At 31.4% G+C, this 24,253-nt stretch overlaps 1 protein-coding gene, 1 long non-coding RNA gene and 1 pseudogene across 3 annotated transcripts; 2 read left to right on the forward strand and 1 right to left on the reverse strand.

The window, feature by feature from the left end:
- Positions 1–4,206: 4,206 nt before the first annotated feature.
- LOC105113231 (uncharacterized) lies at positions 4,207–5,315 on the forward strand (annotated as a pseudogene).
- Positions 5,316–6,383: 1,068 nt separating this feature from the next.
- LOC105113227 (uncharacterized) lies at positions 6,384–7,704 on the forward strand. The gene is made up of 3 exons (XR_839914.1): positions 6,384–6,466; positions 6,606–6,687; positions 7,065–7,704. It is a non-coding gene; the product is annotated as an uncharacterized LOC105113227 (long non-coding RNA).
- Positions 7,705–11,378: 3,674 nt separating this feature from the next.
- LOC105113228 (auxin response factor 6-like) lies at positions 11,379–18,525 on the reverse strand. 2 transcript variants are annotated; one of them, XM_011009315.1, is made up of 15 exons: positions 17,843–18,525; positions 17,549–17,761; positions 16,987–17,099; positions 16,654–16,752; positions 16,515–16,571; positions 16,273–16,428; positions 16,046–16,130; positions 15,364–15,454; positions 14,818–14,982; positions 14,621–14,743; positions 14,145–14,220; positions 13,845–13,992; positions 12,567–13,708; positions 12,182–12,372; positions 11,379–11,839 (listed from the first exon to the last, which is right to left on the reverse strand). In XM_011009315.1, the coding sequence occupies exons 2-15, from the start codon at positions 17,589–17,591 to the stop codon at positions 11,641–11,643; spliced, it is 2,688 nt and encodes an 895-aa protein (XP_011007617.1). In that variant the 5' UTR covers positions 17,592–17,761; positions 17,843–18,525; the 3' UTR covers positions 11,379–11,640. The 2 variants fall into 2 exon arrangements, with proteins under 2 accessions (XP_011007617.1, XP_011007615.1); XM_011009313.1 differs by having other exon boundaries at positions 17,549–18,525.
- Between the last annotated feature and the right edge of the window lie 5,728 nt (positions 18,526–24,253).

Raw genomic sequence — 24,253 nt, forward strand, 5'->3', positions numbered from 1 at the left:
ATTAAAGGTATCTTATATTATTAGATATGTTATTATAAAACATGCTTTAGTTAAGGAGTTATTGATACTTCAAGTCCAAAATGATGATATAAAACCTTGATAAAAATGCATTTTTAAGTACTAATCATAACTCCCTTAAAATCATAATTTTATGATTAACCCCAATACATCCTAAAACCCCCTCGACGTAGGAGGCAGACCTGTAATTCAACAACATGAACGCCACAACAATTATAGTCATGAAAATTCACATGAAAAAAAAGTGATTACTCTTGTCTATTAGATGGAAAATTCTTGATTTTTTTAATTCTTTTTCTTTATTGTAAATGAATTGAGATTTTAGTGATTCACGATAATGGCTCATTTATTTAGATACTCATATATTGACATAGAAAAAAATAATTGAAAAAATATAAGTATAATATATAATTATATAAAAAAAATCTTTACACAAAACCCTAATTCAAAATTGTATTATTGAATATTTTTTTCTTTAAGTAGTTTTTCTTTTTAAAATATTTACAACTTCTTAAATAAATCAAAAAATAACATAAACAAGGTATGAAATCAAGATTTTCCTAATCATAAAGGAAAAACGCTATAAAGATCCTCCATAAACTAGAAAACATAAAAATAAAGAGAGAAAAAATAACAAACCTTGTATAAACAACACCTTCTAGACCTAATTTCAAGGCGTTTTAAGCTTTGGCATTACGTTAATCACTCTGGGTAACTTAAGCTTCTATTTTAGGTTTAGCCATGTCCTAACAATCCATAAATATCCCTTTAAGGCTATTCATATAGTGTAGTCATGTAATTTGTTCTAATTCTCCACACTCTTCTTTTTTATTTTCTCCTTATAAATAACATATTTTTACTTTTACTATTACCAACTACCCATTCTCTACCAGACACTAATATTATACGCTTCCCTTTTATGCTAAGGTTATATATGTTACATTGTCTGTAGTGTATTGTATTCTTGTATATTGTCATAGTCAACCTAACAATAGATAACACGTATTTATCAACATCATATCACACCAAACAATATCAAATTATCTTTTATTTATAGAAAACAAAAAAAATAATGTTTGTCGATAATTACAATGCTATCTTTATTCAACCAGTTAAGTTTGTAGGGCTTGGGTGTTTTTCTTTTTTAGATGCAATTTCTTTACTACCTTGGCCAACATCATAATTTCATATTTATCATTTTCAATTATCAGATTACATATCTTATCCTTGATGGTACAATTTCAATGAAAAAGACGAGTATGTAACCAATGCTACGCAAATCATGTTTAAGAGTAATCAAACTCTTTTGAGTGACTAAAGTAGTGTAGCTATTACTGACACGACCAAAAGATTGATATCTTTTTCTAAGTGCAAGAGTGTGGAAGTAATAAATAACCCAACAAAACCAGGGTCAAACCAATGGAGGTTAACTATATAAATTAAAGGTATGCATTAAAAAAAAAAGTCAAACCAATGGAGGTTAACTGTATAAATTAAAGGTATGCATTAAAAAAAAAAAACATTTATGTGATAGGCCTGCATTTAAGATGAACATTTACCACAAATTAAAGGTATCTTATATTATTAGATATGTTATTATAAAACATGTTTTAGTTAAGGAGTTATTGATACTTCAAGTGCAAAATGATGATATAAAACCTTGATAAAAATACACTTTCAAATATTAATCAACCTCCAAAATGTGGATAGACATAACAGAGGTAGACTTAAGTTGTGGTTGCTCCATGTGCAAATGCTCCCACGATCATACCTCTATATACAAACAAAAAAATCATACAACAATTAGTAACCAACTTGAATATTAAAAAAAATATATAATACAAAAATAACAAACTTATTGCATTTATTTTACCTTTAAAAGCAATAAATATCTTTCAACTTGTTTTGATTTCTACAAGTTATCATGACATAAATGTCTATACAAACATGCAAGGATGTCTGACCCTAGCTATATAGTGGAATGGACTGGAAATCCCCCAGTAATGATAGGTGGAACAAGGGCATATACGTCCCATTAAGATCTGTGAGAAGTAAACCGCTAAACATATGAAGTATATACGCTCTAGCATACCTGCACAATAGAATATTGAATTCAAATTGAAATATAGACAAATAAATATGATAATTGAACTATTAGTATGCATTAACATACCATCATATGATCTAGTTATCATAATTATCAGGTAACTCGAAAACGTTTTGCTAAATCCATCTCATGGATAAAACGTTTTCCTTAAAACATTTCATGAGGGGGCACACGTCCAAATGCATGTTCGTATAAAGTTATCTTATTTTGGATACTCACGACAGTACATGCTCATTCATCTATAGGCAAGCCAAGCATAACAACAACATTTTACAAAATAGGAGTCATCTCCCTTACATAAGGGTAGAATATATGAGTCTCCTATCTCCATCTCTCAATAAGCGTTGTGAGCAAGTCATGATCTATCTTTATGAGCTGTAAACATGTGATGTAATAAAAACCCTCCTACATGATGTATGGAATCACCAGATTTAGAAGCAGTATGAACTTATAAAATTTGCAATAAATCTTATCTAAATCCTACATAATAAAAGAAAAAATTTTGATATATGAACATGAATTATATGGTAATTAGCACAACAAATAATCATCTTTGTCAAATGAAAAACAAACATACATTTCCATTCCACATGGCTTGTGATCTGTATGACTTTTGCAACTATAAAATAGATGAATTAATCAGTTTAGAATCTGTGTACTGAGGAATTTTACAAGACAATCAGAATCTGTGTACTGAGGAATTTTACAAGAAAACGAAGATGACGTGCCTCGAATACAAGGCATCCTAACCAAATATATCTATAAAATACAAAAATAACTTAAAATAAATATTATAGCTAAACAATTAAAATTAAATTACATACATTGTTTGTATTCACTGATTTTTATGTTATATCCTATTTAGTCGTTGTGAATACCCCTTTCTCACGTCCCTCTCCTTATGCAATTAAGTTGACTTTTGTCGACCTCAACGGATTTTCCATGTTAAAGGGTCTGGATATGCTTTAGGAATAGTATAATTATTCCACTCTAATTCATTAGGCAAGGGATTTAAATGGAGGCTTATATGTGTTTTTATACATTTGAACACTATAAAATTAATGGGTAATATCAAAATATTTTTCTGCACAATATGCAATAGCATAAGAATAAAATCAATCATAACTTTATTATTCACCATAGGAGCATATTTCATCTACCAATTTAACAATTTGTTTAATTTTTTTATACCTGGTTTACAAGGAATGTGAACATGAAAAGTATCATTAACTTTACATAGCCATAATTTTCCTTATGCATTATGATCTTTAGATCCTTTTGTTTTCTTATAAAATTGTAATGGTAATTCTTTAATAATCATAATTCAGAATATTAATTTTTATTTAAATTGTTTTTCTAAACAACAGTTCTTCAAGAACATGATTCAAAATGATAATTATATAGAAATTATATTATTTTACCAAAAATTTAAAAAAATTTGTCATTTCCTCGTAACTTTTTTTAAAATTATATTAGTTTTTTTATAAAAAAAAATTAGGAAGGATGTTGCTAGCGACTATTTATTTCTGTGTTTCAAAAGCACTTTTAAAAAAATATAAAAATTTTATATGTTTTATTTACTTTAAATTAATATGTTTTTCATGTTTTTAAATCATTTTAATATACTAATATTAAAAATATTTTTTAAAAAATAAAAAAATATTAATATATATTTTAATAAAAAAAATTATTTAAAAAAAAATCATAACTATATTACTATCGTATGATGACACCCATTTCTTGTTTTTGTTTCTTTTCCAACTTAATGGCTGCTCCTTTTCTTTTCTTTTTTCTAGTGTATGGGTTTCCTTTTCAAGTTAACTGATTTAATGAAGTTAACCAAGCATATCATACCTTTTTGGTATGATGATTTGTTTTTCTTTTTCGTGAACATGTCTCTTAACTGTTTGGTTCTTGTTTCCACGAAAGAGTAAAGTTTTTCTGTTTGGTTCTTTTAGTTTCTCTAAGTTTAAAGATGTGTGCTTTTTTATTTTATTTTATTTTTTACTTTTGGTCTTACGACTGAGCGCCTTCACAGTAAAGGGTTGAAACTAATATGATGTTCTTGTTGGTTATTAATTTGTGGATTTAAGGTTTGTTATTGCTTCTATTTTGTATCTTAGCATCTTTATGTTTTCTTTAAATTAATTGATCAAATGCAGACTTGTATAAAATCTCCTAGTAAGCTGAGAATGAAGCTTATGGGACCTCACCATCACAGACACAAGGATGGATCAAATGGTAAATCTTCAAGAACATCTCCTTCCAAGCTTGAGGATACTGAATTTTTCAACGACAGCTTTTTAGCTTCCAATAGTGGAGATTTCAGTGAAGAAGTTGGTATAACTCTCTTTCATCTTGTCTTCCATAGAAAAATCTAGTATGGCTATTTTTTTTTTTAACATGGGATGGAATGCACTAAATTGATATATATATATATATTGGAGCTTTTAAAAGCCAGCTTTTACACTTCTGTTGACTGTTGCACTAAACGATTATTTTGTGTATCTTATATGTTTATTTATATTGAGTTATGCTCTCCAGTTGCAGCTCCCAACTTAGAAGTTGCATCTGTTTACTTACTTACTGAAGCAATGTTGGACCTCTGCCAAGCTGGTCAGATATCTGGCCAGCCGATGGAGACACTGCTCAAGGAAATTGTTGACAATGGTTGTGTTAAAATGCAACCATTCTCAAAGTGTGAAAAGGGTAATTCAAGTGCAGTTCACCCTGTCAGAACACTAGAAGATGAGAATGTTGATTAAGCTAGCAATGCTAGCTCATCTAGCTTTGAGTTTCATATTGAGAGATTGGTAAATAATCAATTTTCCAGGCTACTTTCAAGGCCTATGCCTTCTGAGTGGAATGATGCAGAGAAATGGATAATGAAGAGGCAGAACGTGCAACCTAATTATTTCAAGAAGAATAATGTACAGAACCAAACTAATCGGGCTCCAGTAACAAGTATGGAGAGGGTTGCCCCAGAGTTCTCAAATCATGATCCTAAATCATCAAATAGTAGGGTTGCAGAAACTAAGCTTGTAGATTTCTGTCAGCCTGCGTCACACATGGCGTTTAAAAATTCTCTTTCGTTCCTCCTGGATCTCTCATCATTTCTGGTCCAGCATATGGGGTCAACACCCTAGTCGATCAATGTGCTACAGATTGAAAGGAAGTAGATAAAAGGTAGCCACCTTGTACAGAACGTTCAACACGAGATTCAGCAGGTAAATTTGTTCGCATGTTTTGCTTTGTTAATTTTAATTTGAGAATCCCAGGGCTATTTTTTGTTGTTGTGGATTTGGATTCAAATGACGATGGTCTGAAACAAATGAGTGTTGTGTAGAAGGTAATTGAAGGCACTAAGACAGTGTGTGTATCGTTGATTCATAATGGCATCTTGGGGATGGTAGTTTATTTGTTCCGCTTGATGTCCCTCTATCAAGTTGATTAAAGAGGAAGTTTAACTTTCTTTCTTATTTCTGTGCATGACATCTTCCATCTCTAGTCCACCTGAATTCAGTTTTCCAATCCTAGAGGAAGGTTAACTATATGTACAGTAGGGATTTATTAACAGCATTTAGGAGGTCTATTCCTGGTGGGCAGACAATTAGGGGAAGTGGGAATCATCTTTTGAGGGCCCGTCTAGTAAAATGGATATGGTGGGGGTGAGGCAGATAATCAGGTTTGTTAATTATCTGGTTTGTGGCCTTGCACAACTACTGTTGACAAAAAAAATTTAGGTTTTCAACTCTTCTTCATAAATGTAGAAATCACTGTCTATTTTTCTTGTCCTAGAAGAGTGCACTTTCCTCTAAAACTGTACTTCAGAATCCCTGCTACCCAAATATCTTGTTCCTCTTCATCTACTGTTATTTTTCTTGACAATTTGATGATATGATCTTGCAGTTGTTCCTGTCATAAGATCAGTCTGCATGAGTAATATGAGAACTGAAATGACCCCTGTTACAAATCGAGCCTTCTAGGACAGCTACACCTGTTGGTGCAACAACTCCTCTCCGCAGTCCAACTTCCTCAATCCCATCTACTCCCCAATGACGTGCACCAGCACCCACACCCGTGGAGCACAGCACCAATGATGATACACAATGTTCCACTAGAAATGGCAAAATAGAATTGACTGAGCAAGAGTTGAAACTAAGACAAGGAGAGAGATTGTGGCCCTTGGTATCCAGCTTGGCAAGATGAATATTGCTGATTGGGCGAGGAAAGATGACCAGAAAAAAACACCCATCTTCACTTGAAATTACTGAAATGGAGGAGCTTGAGCAGATTGAATTCGTAAAACGTGCTGCTGCATGGGAGATGTTTTCATAAAACGTGAGCTTCAAGGAGACTAGCCATCTTAAACTTGATATAAATTATTTTTCTCACAACAAATTGGGAACTTTTATCAGCTATTCGCCAAAAGATATTTTCAAAACTTTAATTTGACAGAACAACTTTTGAACTATTTCAGATATAAACGTGAAGAAATTAGAATCCAAGCTTGGGAAAGTCAGCAGAAAGTGAAACTAGAGTCAGAGATGCAGAGAATAGAGGTATTTGAATATGATGGTCCACATTTAGAACAAACAACTTCAACCCGGTATTTTTATTTTTATTTTTTTTTCATTTTTGTTCTTGTTTAAAAGAATGAGCAATTTCTTGGACCAAAATTCAGTCACGTCCAAGAAGGATGCTCTGGAGACTGAGAATCTGATGAGGCTGGATATTGATACTTGGTTAAACTTTGTGGTTGCCCTTTAGCCAAAACCACCAGGATAGGGACCAGGCATTATAAATGATCCACAGCCCATCTCGAACTTGTGTTGTCATCAAATTTGATAGAGTTTCGCTTTGAGACATTGTTAATTTAGAGTACTGGAATGTCCTGATCAAATTTTATTGACCATGGTTGACCTGGATCTATTTTCAGGCTCGAGATGAAAAAATGCGAGACCAAGCACATGCGAAGATGGTGAAGAAGATTGCTATGACAAGACAGAGATTGGAAGAAAAACAAGCTGCTGCTGAAGCCAGAAAAAATCTTGCATGTTGCAGATGAATACGTCAAAGTGCTTCGTTTCTGTTGAGTAAGATGAATTTCTTTCAGATATCAAGTATGAACTCAAAGAAACTGGATTCACAGGCCTTTCAGTAAAACAAGTACACGAGAGAACTGCCCTTCATCCGAACCTCATGAGTTCTTATTCAAGTGAAGCTTGTAGGGCAGGCTTGCTCAGCTGAGACAACAAAGAGCTGTGGATCTGAAACCAAAACTATGGCATCCAACTGCTCTCAGCAGCAGGCAAAGCTTCCCATGTCATTACTCCCATTTTGAACCTGAACCCCAGCACCAGTGTCTTTTTTGTTTCCGCATCTTGGGATTCCATGCAACACGCACAATCTCATGTCTCTTCAGTTCACATTCCTAGGAAAGGAGGGAAGGCCTCTTCAGGTTTGCAAAACGAATCTGCTGAGAACAGAAAAATAACAAATGCCAGTCTATTGTTTGCCACATTCTTGGACTTCAGTTACGTTCAGATCTTATCAGTCAGGGAAAATCAATATTTTTCTACGAAGTTTATCCAATCCACTACTTCATCGAATCATAAATTTCATTTCTCTACTCTTCACTCTTTTTTTTTTGTTTAATGTCTTCTTTCTGTTTTTTCAACGCTACCATTGCTATAATAAAACATCATTTTCTTAGTTTTACGTGGAATTTAATTCTACGTAGAATAAATTTCTATAAACAAAACGTGTATAGTAAAAAAATTAAAAAACATATTACAAAAGAATAAGAAAATAAACAAAAAAAGATATAAATATGCCAAGTGTAAAGAATAAAAAAATATAAAAATATAAAAAATATATTAAAATCATGAATTTGACATTTAGGTTATAATTTTTTTTAAAAATAACCAATAATAGGTATGCAGGCTACTGTAATGTGTTTTCTTACATGAAAATTTAAAAATGTTATTTAAAATGCTTATACAATTATTTAACTAAATAAATCAATAATTATTAATATAAATTAAAAAAATTGTTAACAATAATTAAGAAAGAAACTATAAGGACAAGATATTTAGTTAATTATATTTACTAATTTTTTATTTAAATAAATAAAAGATAAATTCATCCTAAAAAAATCATGCTTAAATGATAAATACAAACAAAAATAATTAAATAAACTCATATCATAAAAAAATATAAAAAAAGGTTAAACACATCAAAAAAATATAAGAAATGGATACTTGCTTATTATATATATCTGTCAGTAAACTTGTAGCCAACCCAAGTTAACAAATCAAACACATGACTCAATACATGAAATTGAGATGACCCCGTAAATAACAAAGTAAAAAAAGTAATGTTAAAAACAATATTTAAAAAAATACTTTAAAAAAAGACTAAAGTCAATCTGAGTTAATCTTTCATATTTATGACCCGAGTTATGAGACCATAGTAACTCCATTAAAAGCAAACATGAAAAAAATAAAGAAACAACAATCTTAAAAAACAAATATTGAAGGATAAAATTGAAGAGAAAAAAGCAATTAAAAATACAACACAAAACAAATCAAATAGTAATTAAAATAATTAAGACTAAATTCAATATAAAAACCAATTGAAATTAAACGTTAAGGAAAAATTTAAATAAATTTAAATGTTTAAAAAAAAATTAAAAAAGAAAATAATTAAAATATAACAATTAAAAGAATTGGCACCAAACTTGACATAAAGATTCAATGAAAAGAAATGATTAAGGATGGAATTGAAGAAAAACAAATAAATCAAGAAAATAATTGAAAACTAAAAAAATAGCAATTAAAAGAATGAAGGTTAAATTTAATTAAAAAAAATAATAAAATAAAACAACCAGGGATGAAATCAAAAATAAAAATCAATTAGAAACAATCAACATAAATAAAACAATTATAATTAAGAGAAGAATAATTGATTAAAAGAAAAAATAAATTGAAAGGCTAATATAATTTTTTACATGGTTGGCATGTAATTTGAGAAAAAAAAAAGAAGGAAAAGAAAGAAAAGTTAATTGAAACCAAATTAGACCTTACTATTTATTACACACGTATCACCTAAAAAGAAAGATGATGTTGAAATACATTAAATGATATGCTGAAAGCTTGATTTCAACTACCATTATTAGTTACACGCCATGCTGAAAAGCAATAAAACTGGTAACACGTGCGAGAAATTCATCAACAATCTTTTCTACATGTCTATAATATAAAAAATGCCCCTATCACTGAATAATGATAACCTAAAAAAAAAATCTTAAAAATTACAATCAACTCCTTAAACCAAGACTGAAAAACTTAAAGGGCAAGGATAATGGAGTAATTCAATTGCTCATAATATTATGAAAAAACAAAAATGTTTTGAAGACTAAATAACCATAATAAATCGAATGATACTAAAATCATAATTATTGATATTCTAAATTTGTCCATCTTATTCTTTTCCCTCTTATTTTCTATTTGGTGACTTTCTCTCTTCAAGCTAAAACACTAAAAAAAAAAAAATATGGACCAAAACATAAAAAGCTCAAAAAGAAGGGACCAAATATGAAAAAAAAAACTTGAGGGACCAAATTATACATTCATACACCATTTGAACAACAAAAGGGTGAAAAGATTTAGCTTTTATAAAATTTTAATTTGATCCTTGATCTTCTAATTTGAGTTTGAATAACAACACAAAATTAATTTTTGTAAATTACTCTCTTATTCAACGTTGAAATTCAATGGCAAATCAGTCATGCGGGAACACGAAATTTGATGAAGATAATATGTAAAACTATATCAGCATAATTGGTAAGGACTTAGTTAAAATAAATGAAGTTTAGTGATCAAAATGAAAAGAGGGTGAAAAAAACACTTATTATTTATTGGCGGTGGAAATTTGGCCACCCAGAAACTCTCCTTCCTCTTTTTTATTGAGGCAACTTCTTTCTTTTCTTTAAACATGGAGGGATTAAAATGAGAAAATAAAATAAAATTATGGACTGAAACATAAAAGGCATAAAGAGAAGGGACCAAGCATCAAAAAGTGAAACTTGAGGGATCAAATTGAACATTTCTGCACTCCTTGAACAATAGACAAATGAAAAGGTTTATAAAGTCAATTTTGGAGCAAACATAAGATTAATTTTGTAAAATTGGTCTCTAATTCAATGTTAGATTATTGAACAACAAATCAAACACGTGAGAACATGCAATATGATGCTGAGAACAACAAATCAAACCATGTCAGCATAAGTTTTAAAGATTTAATTAAAAATAAATGAAGTTTAGTGATAAAATAAAAGGAGATAAAAATTTAAGGGAAAGAATCGGAAAAACACTACTCATCCCCAGCATGTGAACAACATTTTTCTAAAATCTTTCTGTTTATTTATTAATGTTAATGCTAATAATATAGCGAAATCAATTAGCTGGTCGTGCAAGCTAGCTGAAAGCTAAAGCTGATAGATGATATTATCAAAGAAAAAAAAAAAAGAGGACAGCCAAGAGGGCAAAGCGCAAGTCCAATCAATGCTTGCTTGAGGCATTGCAAGCCGAGAGGGAAAAAGGACAGCCCTCCTTCCCCTACCCAAAATCTAAAAGTAAAGGGCCTCTAGAGGGTTGTTGGATTGCCAACCCTACATCTTATCGCTACTATTATTGTTGATAGTGCCCTTCCTTGTCACCTTTCCATCCCTCAGGAAAGTCCAATCTGCACTCAATGTCCCACAACATGCATCGCAGAAACTCAAACCTGTAATCCCACCATTATTCAGTGTCCCACAAGAAAAAGAAAAGCCCTTTTTCTCCTCTCCTTTCCCTTTCACTTGTTGAACATCTTCCTCCTATGCAGAAACTGATAAAATTAGGTTAAATGGATGAGTGAGGGAGGGAAGGCACGTGCTTAACTGTTCAAATTTTTGCCGACAATTTACTGTGCTTCTCTCAAGTTTATACAACAGTTTGATAATCTCGAATAACCTAACCCCCACTGCGTACGCTGGATAGTAAACAGTTCCCTGATGAACCTTCACTATCCGGTGGCCATAACACAGAGCTGAGGTGGGCGTGACGGTCTCAGCACCTACAAGATGAGCTGCTAGTCATCTCCCTATCACGACAGAAAAGGCCAAGCTACAACACAGAAAAATCACGTCCATTCTACAGTAAAATTTAGCTCATAATAAGTGGACTGCAAGATAACAAAAGCAGACAACTGAGCTTACAAATATATTTGTCTCCTATTATCAACTGTTGGCATTCAAATTTAAATAGCTTAGAAACGAGGAACATTATCTCCTCGTTACAATAATAGCTTAGAATCTAGGAACATTATCTTCTAATCACATTACAATAATAGCTTACTTTAAAACCCTTAAGCTAGGATTCGGCTTGCCCCTTCCACTTCTGAAACTGAAAGATTTGGAAGGAATGTTAATATTACAGAAGAGACTGTGGTATCTTAACTGCTTAAATTTCTCAGCAGTCCAAAGACCCCACAGAAGTTATAGCATTGCTCAAATTTTGTGAATCCTGCCGGTTTGCATAGTCATCACAGCTGCCATTGGAAAGCCTCTGAATTGGGACACAGTTCAGAAGCTCTAAACCTCGTTTGCCCATTTTCTGTACTTCTTGCGGTGAGAGTATTTTGATGCACCACACGCTGTTTACAAATTCCCTGTGATAAGAATGTAACAAAATTGATCGGACTTTGGCTGATTAGACAGGAAAACGATTGATGGAAATTCCCACATGAAGGGCATATTCAGCATGCGTATGTATTCATTTCATGATGGTCATATACACAGAACGAAATCTGACCTTTCAAAGTTTGTTCACGATGATATGAGACATTTTCTTCTTGTTCTTCTACTCTTTGAAATATTTCACAATTATCATAGCTAAAACTTTTAGACTAGATGCTTTCAATGATTTTAGTTTTGTTTTGTTTTAGGAAAATTAACAAAGAAATTTTGCACGTATCAGACCACTTAGCCAAAAGTAAAAGTGAGAAACTCACGGCCAGGGGCCATCACCAAGAAGAAGAACATCATTCTCCCGGTCGATGAATACAAGCTGCCAGCCTGATCTCAGGGGGTCCTCCAGTTGGCCTTCAAGGCCAAACATGCATGCAAGCTCACTTCGCAACTCGTTGTAGTTGCTGAATTTGGTTATATCCAGTGACCTACCAAAGGACCCTGACTTGTAAACCTGTAAACAATTACACTGTCAACATCCATGATAGCACTTGCTTGAGGCTTCTAGAAGATTGCATTCATAATGGAGAAACAATTGAATCTAAGAACACCCAAAAATATGAAAGCTAAACATACAAGTGTTCCATACATCCCACCACAAAGCATCAGGAAACGAAAATCAACTAAAATCAGAAAATGGGAAGTTACCTTAACAAAGGTTCTAGATGGTGGATTTCCTTGGCCCACAATTTCAGTGGACTGGAGGAAACCTGATTCATCAATGCAACTTGAAGGTGCCATTGCTGGATTAAGAGAGAAATTGGTGCCTGCAATACTCATGTAATTAGAAGAGAAAGGTACAGTTATTGAATCACTATCACTTCCAACTCCCCTGAGGCCGGACAATCCATTCTGCATTAGAAGAGAAGAGGGCTCTATATTGACACCAAATAAAAGATGGCTTTGTGGATCAGTGCCACCATCCTGCTCTGTTGGACATTCTCTGCCAGGAAAGGGCGGCAAGGAAACAGAGCTAGGAGAGATACTTGTCTGAGGTGGCCCCAGCTGCTCCACTTGGCTCATCATGCATTGAGGAGCTACAGAGGACATAAGAGGCTCAACAGCAGCTCGCTTTGAGGGCCAGCCAGAGGATGTTATCAAGGGGTTTGTTCTAGGAAAATTGAACAAATGAGATGATTCGTCCTGGGGAAATGAGCCCAAAAGACTTTGCAGGGGAGAAACAACAGGGCTTGTCATGAGGTTCCCATTTGAGTCAGAAAAACTGTGTTGCTGGCACAGTGAAATTGCTTGCAATGGTGGCGTCAGGGATTGAGTAGCTGAAGCATATTGAGATATTGCAGGGACAACATTTGGGATCTGTTGGTCAGCCAGATGCTGTTGTTGCAGAAGTGGCTGCTGCTGCTCTGGACTGTCAAGTGAGTGCTGATGCTGCAGTTGTTGATGAATAAGGTGTGACCGAGTTGGAGTCTGAGACTGATGTTTATTTTCTTGAACACCTTGAAGAAAGGCCTGTTGAGAAGGAGACTGCTGCAACATAAGCGGCTGCATTAAAGCAGCATTCCTGATTGGGAGATTCTGGTGTTGCTGGAATTGCAAAAGGGATGCAGCTGATGATTTAGAAGGATCAAGAGCCCTCATCTCCTGAAACGCAGCAGTAGCCATAGTTTGGTAGACATCATTTTGCAAACCTCGCATGGAAGTATCAAATCTTGGCTGCATCCATGGTGCAACACCCATTCCCTGAAGGTTCAGAGATTGAATTCCACGGTCTCCATCTCCTCTTAGCCACATAAGGGAAGAGTTCATTCCCAGATCATCATCCTTGATGCCTAAATCCAATAGGCATGGCAAAGTAAAGTGAAAGGTTATAAAAATGAAAGAGAAGAAAAATCAAGCACTCTAAAATTAGAGTTTATATGATAGAACCATCCATCAAAGCCCTTAAGATTATGTAGAGAAGCTTGCCATGGAAAGAGGGTAGTCCTGGTGTCCATGGCCGTTTGGGCCGTAGGGGAAATGGAGATGGATACATTGGGAAAGTTGTTAGTGGTTCAATCTCCCATAGAGAAACTCTTGGTTGCCTCTCCCCAGCTGTAGACTCATCCCAGCCAACCTGCATTCACATTCTCTATCTGTATTAAGATGCAGTCTTCGAGAACACAGCAAGTAAATTCTGAGAGCAGATTTGGCAAGAGAATTTCTTCGTGCACTGTGCTTTTATTTAAAAAATAGATAGTATCAGTGTCACTGATTGTCTCAACATACCTTGACTGAGCGCCAAAGTGAATTTGGCCATCTAGCAACATCTAAGTCACTTATGCCAGTTATCGTACCCATGTACCTGGATAATAAACAACTGTCAGATGTCTTCATTGAAACAAAAACAAAATGCACCTTCAAAAGAATTCATAGCAATAAGAAAGAAAACAAAACAATAGAAGAAGAGAACTAGAGATTAGAGAGCCTGTTTTTGATCAACTGTGATGTTACAAATCATGGTAAGAGAGAGACATATAATGTCTTCTCACTCTAATCAACTGTAATGTGACAACAAACCATCTAATGAAATACCAGGCAAATATTTGTCATGTTGTGGATCTGCTGTGTCACACTTAGGCAATAATCAGTTAGGAGGACTTTTCTCACTCCAGTGGCCAATAAAATGTCAAGAAAACGAAACCCAATCACACAATAATCATAACTATCATATGTGAATATGCCAATAAGAGTTTGGAGCCTACCGACGGACACTTGATTCTTCTGTTTCAAACAGCATCCTAAAGCGCATGCCAACAGACACTCGAGTATAATAAACAGCTTTAAGATATTTAGCCAACGGTATGACGAATTCTGATGGACTAGCCCTGAATAAGAGAGGTGACAAATTTTAGAGGGTGGATAAGTAATTTAAAATTTCCTTTCACTTGCACAATCATACCTTGGATTGTAAAATATTGTAAAACGGCTATTTGTTGCAGCTGCATGAGCTGCAGCAGCAAGAAGGCCCAAGTGCATGCTATCGCTAGATAAGACTGATGAAGGCATCACAGTTTGAGGTCGAATAGCACGCTTAATGCCAAGTAGTAGCTGATTCTTTTCATTCCTGATGAATATAAATCCACTTCAATTGAAACACTGACAAGATCCATAGTTTATACAAAATCGTATACATATAATTTAAAGAGGAAGGAAGTTCTTAAAAAACGCCACATCAAGCACTACATATAATAACATCCAATGTGGACTCTGGTGACCCAAGCTTATTTTACCAGATTGCCTGCGCATTAAGCTTCTTATCTAGACATTATGTCATGTACATTACTAGGAATTCCAAGAGAGTGCACAAACTATGTAGGCAAAGATGATCAGTATGTGTTTCCTGGCCATGGTGTCACCAAGTTCAGATACACTACAACAAACCTAAAAATGAACAAAATATAGAGTCGAGCAACTATAAACGAAGTGGAACTAGCCAACAGCATACCAGATGAAAAGCACTGAATCCCCAGCAACAAGTCTTTTAGCACTCACAAACACACTCCACCCTGTTGTAAGAAGGTGTCTTTTTGGCTGGCCTGATTAAAGAAAAGTCAGGAACTGTTAAGAAAGCAACTGTAATTCACCAGTAACTCCTTTTTTGGCTTCAATTGTCCAAAAAGAATAGAATCATCATATACCATACATTGCATTCAACTAGCATCATTCCAATAAGAAACAAAATTTCAACATACAATTAATTATGACTATTTATTATGGTTCTTTGATAATTTAATTCTAAAAGCTCTAAAAATATAGTTTACATCACCAGTTCAGGCAAAGATTAAGTTTTATGGAGAATAATGTAGACATAGAGCAGGTAAATAACATATAGAACAACAGACCCAAAAACAATTGAGTCAAGGAAGAAAGGAATATAGATTAGCCTGTCAGTTAATGAGTGACAAGCATAAATAAATAATGAGTTTGAAAGATAAGAATTCAGAAAAATAATGCCACTTAGTTTCAGTTCTTTGAGCATCAGATACAAAGTTTATTGACCTGTTCATCACATGTATTAAACCCAATCGATTAAAACAACTAAATGAACAATGGATACATAGACTGACATCAAGAATATTACAGTGCTCGATTAACAAAACTTGAGCTAAAAAATAACAAGAACTAACCACGAAAGATGTGTCTGAATTTCCATTCATTATCATGTAGATCCCTAGCAATCAACTCTTGAGCTGGAGGTTGCTGAGAAAAATCCTGCAAGTAAATGGTAGACGGAAATTGATGGTCACATTCCATTGTTAGATTGAATATTTACCATGTCAGAAATTTCACATGAGAGGGACATTGGAGAACTGAAAATTGATGGTCACATTCCATCGTCAGATTGAATATTTACCAGTGGAGGGAAAACTTTCTCGGCTGCCCGCCGAGGGACAGAGAATCCTCCATGAGTACTTGTATCGCTAGCAGTCAAAGTCTTACAAAAATAATTGGTTGGCTGTTTGCTAGGGGTGCCCAAATCTGCTGGAAGGCAGGCATCCTTTTGCTCTTGCTGCAGAACAAGGTCAATTTGAGCATGTACTGCTACTCATATAGAGTAATCTAAAGGAGCAGATGAAAAATGCAATAAAAACATACTGGACTTAGTGGCTGCAAGGTCAATTGTGCATAAACTTCATCCGTCTCGACATCTGCCTGAAATTGAGAAATCTTTTGAGCCTTCAAGAAAGGAGGGAATATTCAGAACCAGAAACTAACAAAGTAAAGCAAGTCTTACATGCATGGTCACGTTGTGAAGCTGACAGATAAGTTGCGGAGGCAAGCTTGGGTAGTTTGGAATCCGGGCATCCACTTCCTTGTACGTTGAAGCAGCAACCTACATACAAGGGCATTGAGATATAAAAGAAACAAAGCAAGAAGAGTTGCCGACTGTCATAACTCGACATAGAATATGACTTTGTCTAAACTAAGAAACAGCAGGAAAAGTCAATTCTCAGATGATTATTTGAAGGCTACATTCACCTTCTACCAAAACGTAATTACTGATCAACAATAAAGGAATCTGATCCATAGGTACAGAGAAGCACGCCAAAATCAGATCTCTGCTTACCTGCTCACTATGACCTTGAGGGAAATAAACAACACGGCTTCCAACAGCAGGTAGAGAAACAAGAGGACCCGCACATGCGTGCCATAGTTCAGAATTCAGCACCCGCTTCTCCCCTACAAAATCCATTCCAGAGTAATGTCATAAAATTACATGAAAAACTGCGTTTTCGGTGAAGAAAATTTAAAAATATGGCCACCAATTAGCTAGAATGAAGTAGCTAAGAATGCTGATCAAGGGCTTTGAAATTAAAAAAAAAAAACACTTTTCAGAAACCAAGGAAAATATTAAAATACAACGGGGATATCGAGAAAATTGAGGAAAAGAAAAACACAAAAGGAAAAGGTTCAAAACAGGGATACAAAGTAAGGTCTCTAAACATAGGACAAGAAAAATACAGAATCAAAGAAGAAGAAAAGGTTGAAGAGCTTAATCCAGGATTGTGTACGGATTATATTGACCAAGCATGCTAAGGTTTTCCAAGATCTCATTTACACAGCCACCAAAACCATACCTGAAGCAAAAAAGAAATGAGGATTCCTCAAATAATAATCAATACACATACCTTCCTGGGTTTGTGGATTAAAAGAAGCCGAAGAGTGCCTCATTAGGGCAGAGAGAGGAGATTTAATAGCACAATCCCAACAAGCTTAGACCCACAACCCAACCCAATTAAAGATCCACAACAAAAACAATCTTCACTAATTTCTTCCTTTCACACAATGACAATACCATGCATTCTTCTTCTTCTTCTTCTTCTTCACCGTTTCCTTTCCCTCTTCAAAAAAAAATAACGAAAAACTCTTTAGCCATCAAAGACAAGTTCATTTGGAAGATAAGTAAAGCAAAGATTACGGACCCAGTTTTTAAATCCTCAACCGAAGCCGGTTTTGCTACAAAACACAATCGATTTCAGCCTCATCCGCTTCTTCCAACTCCCAAGTTTGTTATGCCACAAAATCCCGCTGTTGTGTTTCTCGTTTAAGCTAGTAGATCTTAGTTGAATGCCACTAAATTTGAGTTTGGTAAAAAGAACCCAGATCTTTTACACCCAAAATAGCTATAACTATAAACTGACAAGTGAGAGCCCAACATTTTCACAGCTAACACACCACTCCACCCTGCTTCAAGCAGCTATATACCACTTGCTATATTGACAACATCTTAACAGAATCGCTCACTGTCCTATTCTATTCTATCTGTACGAATAAATAAGAAGAAGAAGAGGATTTATGGGGAGAGGTCAGTTTTGCCAGTAATGGATGCTACAGGACGTGCTGAGCTGCTGGTGCTTCTTCTGGTTTTATCTATAGGAGGGTGTGTTTTTCCCCTTCTTTGGGTGGAGGGGGGTCGATCAACGGAGAGGACAGCATACAACCGCCATTAATTTTTACACTTGAGCAAGCCAAGGACCCTTCTCAGCCCTCCGTGCACAGAGAAAGAGGGTGTCTCAGATTGTTTTTTTTTTTTTTTGCAAGAGAAAGAGAGTTGGATATCATCTAGCGAGTGAATTATACATATTTTGCCAATCAACTCTTGAGGCAGTACCAGACTATTTGGATTGTCCTCACTCCTCACCCATACGTCGACAGATACATGTTCATAATAATAATAATAATAATACGTTGACAGCTACCGTGTTGACCAATCCATTAAACTTTTTTTTATTATTATTATTATTTTGTTCCGAGCATTCGAAAATTTATCTACGAGTGGTTTTGTTAAAATTGATGTACTTTAGCGTGCTTTAAATGACTTGAAAAAACAAAATTAGGGTTTCTTTATCTATATTAAAACTAAACTAATTGATAAAAGTTAATTGGGCATTCAAAAACACAGTAGATACGAATTTATTTATATTATTCATTAAAATAATATAACAACATGTTTACTTCTTACGATTAGAAAAATCAATTATTTTGATATTTATTTTTTTGATATTTATTTTTAAAATTTTGTAAGTAAGATAAAATGATTCAATTGTCCTTTAGTGAAAATTTTTAAACCTATGGTGAAGAGTATTAATGTTTTTTCAGTTCTTAAAACAAATAAAATAATAAATTTACCCTTGAAATAAATAAATAAAAAAACTAAAGTACTATTTATTTAGTTGATCCAAATTTTCATGTATTTATTTGTAATTAAAAAATTAATTAATAAAAAATATTTTTTTAATTAAAGAAAAATTTAGATTAATTTTTAGAAAAGTTTTTTTTAATTTGAGGGAAAAAAAATTTCAGAAATTATGAAAAATTTATAAATATCTTATTATTTATTGATCATATCAAATTTAGTTATTAAACTTTTAATTGTTATGTATTTTGTTTTGAATCTCTTTTTTTTTTAATTTCATCCTTTATAACTTTATTTATTTTATTTTTATATCAACTTTAATCCTTATTTTTTTATTATTTACTTTTCTCTTATCTTTTCTAATTGAATTTTTTTATCTATTATATTTTGTCGTCATTTTTTATTTATTTATTTTATTTAAAATAATTTATAAAATTATAATTAGTTTTTTAATTTCTTTATCTTTTAAAAAACATTTTGTCACATTTGTTGGTTGCTGTTATTTTTATTGTTATTTATTTTATTTGAGATAATTTATTAATTTATTTTTTAATTTTATTCTCATTCAACTTTTTAATTTGTTAAATTTATTCTTCATTTTTTTAACAAACACAAGACATTAATAAGTTATTTTTCAGTTTAGTTTTTATGACACAACAAACACATTAAAAAGTGTTTTTCAAATTTATTTTTCAATACACTAACAAACATCAAAAAATAATTTACTTTCCAAGAATCTAATTTTCCAGCTAACAAGCAGGACCTAAATTTTATTTCAATGGAAAAATATGTTGGAGTGTGTGGCACGAGCACTAACAAAAAATAGATGATATTCAGATAAAAAATCAATGAGTAAATTAATTGATCAAACTCATGTTATAAGTCATAAGTTTGAGATAATCTTATAAAAAGTAAATAAAAAAATTACAAATCTTAATCCTCAATAAACTTAATGTCGAAATATGGAACTGAAATTGAAATGAAAACACAAATTATAAAAAACAAATATATAGAGAAACAAAAAAGAAAAACATATTATTCAAATTAATAGTGTTTTGTGATGAATCATATAAAATTCCCCTTCTTTTTTAGTTTCTTGTTAACGATGAAATTGATAAAAAAATCAATTAAAAAACAAATAAATTTGAATCAACCTGTTAAGCATATGTTTTTAATTATAAAATTGAGATAATCTTATAAAGAGTAAATTGAAAAACTTTATGAAGCTTAATTTCTAATAAAGCTAATTTTAAAAGATGAAATTTTAATTAAAAAATAAAACATAAATTATAAAAAAAATATATACAAAGAAAAAATATATTATTTTAATATATAATACCATTTGTGAGGAGTGATACCGAAAGTTACACTTCTCTTTTTGTTTATTATTAATAATTTTTATTTTTTTTAAATTTCAACATAAGGTTCAAAGAGCCTTCAATTCATTTATTTTATTGTATGGCATTGTAGTCTTTTATATATATATATATAAAATTTCCTACATTATTTTATCTTAAATATCTTCTTCTTCTTTTTTAATGATTGGCATTGCCTTCTCAATAAAAAAATCAATGAACTTGTAATATTTTTCCTCAAGATTCATTAGTAATTATAAGATTAATTAGTTTAACCTTTTAAAAACATAATGTATAAACTATATTATACTTAAAGCAAATTTTCTTAAAAGATTAATTAAGAATAGTTTGGTTTTTTTATATTTTAAAAGTGTTCGTATAAAGATTATATTACCTTTAAAAGTATTGTTTTTCAAATTTGCATCTAAGAGATTTTTTGTATTTTCCAACTAGTTTTTAGTAATTAATAAGTTGACTTATTGATGATTTAATCTTTTGATAAATATAAATATTATTTTTAAAAAACAAATAACTAGTGTGTGCAACGTACATGCCAATAAATAATTGACAAATACATAAATGAGTGGATGACACCCATGATCTTCAAACAACTTGTAAAGTATTGTTTCACATCCAAACATCACCTTCCATAATGTCATTAGAAGCATCTCATCGTAATCTTCTAACAGTGTAGCAAATATGTATGATGACGTCATGATTGAGTTTTGGTGGACATTTTTCTTCTCTACCCTCTTTCCTCTTTTTTTTTTTTGCTTGTCAAAATTTATAGGTCTCCTTTCAATTGTTCTTTGTATTCAATTTGGTCCTTATTTGTTTATTTTCTATTTTTTTTATTTTCTATTTTTTTTATTTCTTCAATTTTGCACCTTGTCCTTATTTGTTTATTTTTTATTTTTTTTATTTCTTCAATTTTGCACCTTTTTATTTGGTTTTATTAAATTGTTTTATCAAATAGGGTCCTAATTATTTTTTTAATGTTGTTTTTTTTTCTTTTCTAATTATATTTTATTTTCATTTTTATTTTCTAGTATTTGATTTGAAATAATTTTTGTATCAAATTTAATTTGTATTCTTTTTATTGTTATTTCTTTTACTTTAGGTCCTTTTTTTATTTTATTTTTTTTTCAATTTCATCCATCGATATTTTGTTGATTAATAATTTACCATATTATTGTTTTGGGCTTAGTCTCAGACTCATGACCGGTGACACAGGTTTCAAATGTTAGCACGGGTTAATTTTGATCCTTCTTAGGTCTTTTTTAAAATTAATTTTGTTTTAGTTTTACCCTTCAACTTTTTATTTATTATGAATTGATCTTTGTTTTTTTGTCACTTTTCTTTCTATTGGAATATTTCAATCTTGGGCTCATAATTACAAGGTTAGCGGGTTAACTCGAGTTAAATCAGATATTTTTTTGTTGCTTTTTTAATTATTATTTTTAGTTTCACCCTTTAACATTAAATTGTTTGATAATTAAGCTTTATAATTTTACTTGATTTACTTTCAATAGATTTATCTCGATATCATAATTAGGTCACAAATTTAGTATGCTATTTCAAATGGGCTTGGATTAGGTTTTTTTAATCTTTTTATGTTGTCATTTTTTTATCAATTTATTAATTATCTTTGCTTTTTTTATTTATATTATTTAAATTAACAGAATTTATTAAACCTCGGTGAATCAGTTACCTAGTCTCAATTTTTTTTTCACTTTTACTAGGGACATTTATATCATCTTAGCATTTCTTCTTTTTTTTTCACTAGAAAAAATCTAAATCGGCCCGGTGTAACACCTTATCTAGTTAATTGTATACGTTTGTCAATGATGTACCATCTTCCTCGTAACATCATTAAATATTACCACCTTCAGTTGGTATTAATAACATCATTAAATATTACCACCTTCCTCGAAACATTTTGACATATGTTTTGTGCCCTCACAATGAATTGTCTTTGATAATGTTCATTCTGGTCTTTAAGATTATCTTGGTATTTATGTTTTATTTTCCTTACAAATAACTCTTTTTTTTTTATATATATATATATATATATATGTATGTATGTATGTATAGTAAATACACTTTATTTGGTCTATGTATTGTTCACCTATTGTTATGTATTGTTCACCTATTGCTTTTTTAGTAAATACAATTTAGTTCTTTTCCAATTAAGATGGTATTTGATAATGTGGCTATGGATGAGGTTCATCCACAGTCACATATATCAATGTTTAGTAAATAAAAAAAAATGATTTTGCTTGATAGAATCCACCAACTTTCACTGTCATGCCGCAAGATTTAGAGAAGCAGCATTTGCTGTTTCTCATGGGTATTTTTAATGAACAATGCATTATTTACGTGAACAGTATTTAAAAAAAAACCAGTGTGAAAATTTTATTTTATTTTTTTTTCCTGAAAAATTAGTGCAATTAATTGATTTCACTTGCATTGTTCACATAAACATGAACAATTTTTTTTTGTTTTTAAAAAAATTAGTTTCAGGTGAATTACATTTACTCATACTGTAATCTCAATTCTATTCCTAATAATATTTTACCTAATTTTATTGCATGCTCAAAAAATTATAGAAACTATAGTTCTTGTCGAGTGACTTTTGTACGTAATAAAATTATAATTTTTTAAAATTATATTTTACTTTAAAAACTAGTATTTAATATTATTTAATAACACTATATAAATTAGAAAGATATCGTATGATGACATAGCATTTATGGAATTTGATCGCAATTCCAATCATGTTCTTGTCAAGTCTGACCTAGTTGAAAAAAATTCAGTTTTTATTTTTATTTTAATTGTGTTGTATTCAAAAAATTAGAAGAAGATCGCTTGATGAAGTAACAAAAATTTATTTTTTGTTGTTGCGTGCTTAATAATAATAGAAAATATTTATTATCAATATTTTTTATTTTATGATGTACTGACAGTAGTTAAATCTACAATATTTAAATTAAAAATCTTTCATATTAATATATATATATATATATTAATTATTTTATAACCTCAATTTGAAAAACATTTTTTTAACCAAACACATTAAACTACTTTTTGTTCAACCTCAATTTCAACCATAGTTTTAACCAAACATATATTTTTCCAAATCAATCTCAACTAAAAGTACTTTTTATAAAACAACTTTTCTAAAACCACAACCACAACAGTAACCTCAATACCAAACTTAGTTTCTACAAGTTAAATTGTAAACTTGATCAAATTATTCAAATGATTTAAATGAGTTAGTTAATAAGGTAAGGGTTAAGTGAGAAGAAATATTTTTATTTCTTATAATATCATATATCTATTTATTTTTAGAAAATATTTCTCAGGTTTTAACCTAAAAAAAACTTTTATCAAAGAATAATATATCTTTGATAATATGAGGTTAATATTATGAAAAAATAAACATTTTAAACATGTATATAAAGGTCATATAGACATATAAATACATTACCTATAATTTAAAAGAAAAAAAAGCATCTTGTCATCATGCTTCATTCGACATATACATTTTTTAAATAGAATTTCAAAATATATAATATGATAAATAAGTTCAGACTAGTCAAGCTGAAATATTGATTCAAATTTATCGAATGATCAAGTTTTTTTTATCAAATCAAGCCTTGGATTGGATTTTATGGTTATAAATTAAGTATGGGTTGAATTTGGTTAGGTTTAAATTTAAGTGTGGGTTGAATTTGGTTAGGTTTGTCCTCGCATCTTTATTTATCTTTTATCATGATCTTTTTTGTTTATTGATGTTGATGGTGTATTTTTTATAATATATAATTCAAAACCTTTCATCC

The sequence above is a fragment of the Populus euphratica genome, unplaced genomic scaffold (genome assembly GCF_000495115.2).
Source record: "Populus euphratica unplaced genomic scaffold, PopEup_1.0 scaffold399.1, whole genome shotgun sequence".
In the NCBI taxonomy this organism is placed as follows: Eukaryota; Viridiplantae; Streptophyta; class Magnoliopsida; order Malpighiales; family Salicaceae; genus Populus; species Populus euphratica.

Excerpts from the sequence above, each read along its gene's own strand:
- LOC105113228 (XM_011009315.1), bottom strand. The coding sequence starts at position 17,591 with ATGAGGCACTCTTCGGCTTCTTTTAATCCACAAACCCAGGAAG. Across the intron at positions 16,429-16,514 it reads CCTTGCAGCCACTAAGTCCA|CAAGAGCAAAAGGATGCCTG; the intron begins GTATGTTTTTAT and ends CTTGTTCTGCAG. Across the intron at positions 11,840-12,181 it reads CTTGGTGATGGCCCCTGGCC|GGAATTTGTAAACAGCGTGT; the intron begins GTGAGTTTCTCA and ends TTCTTATCACAG.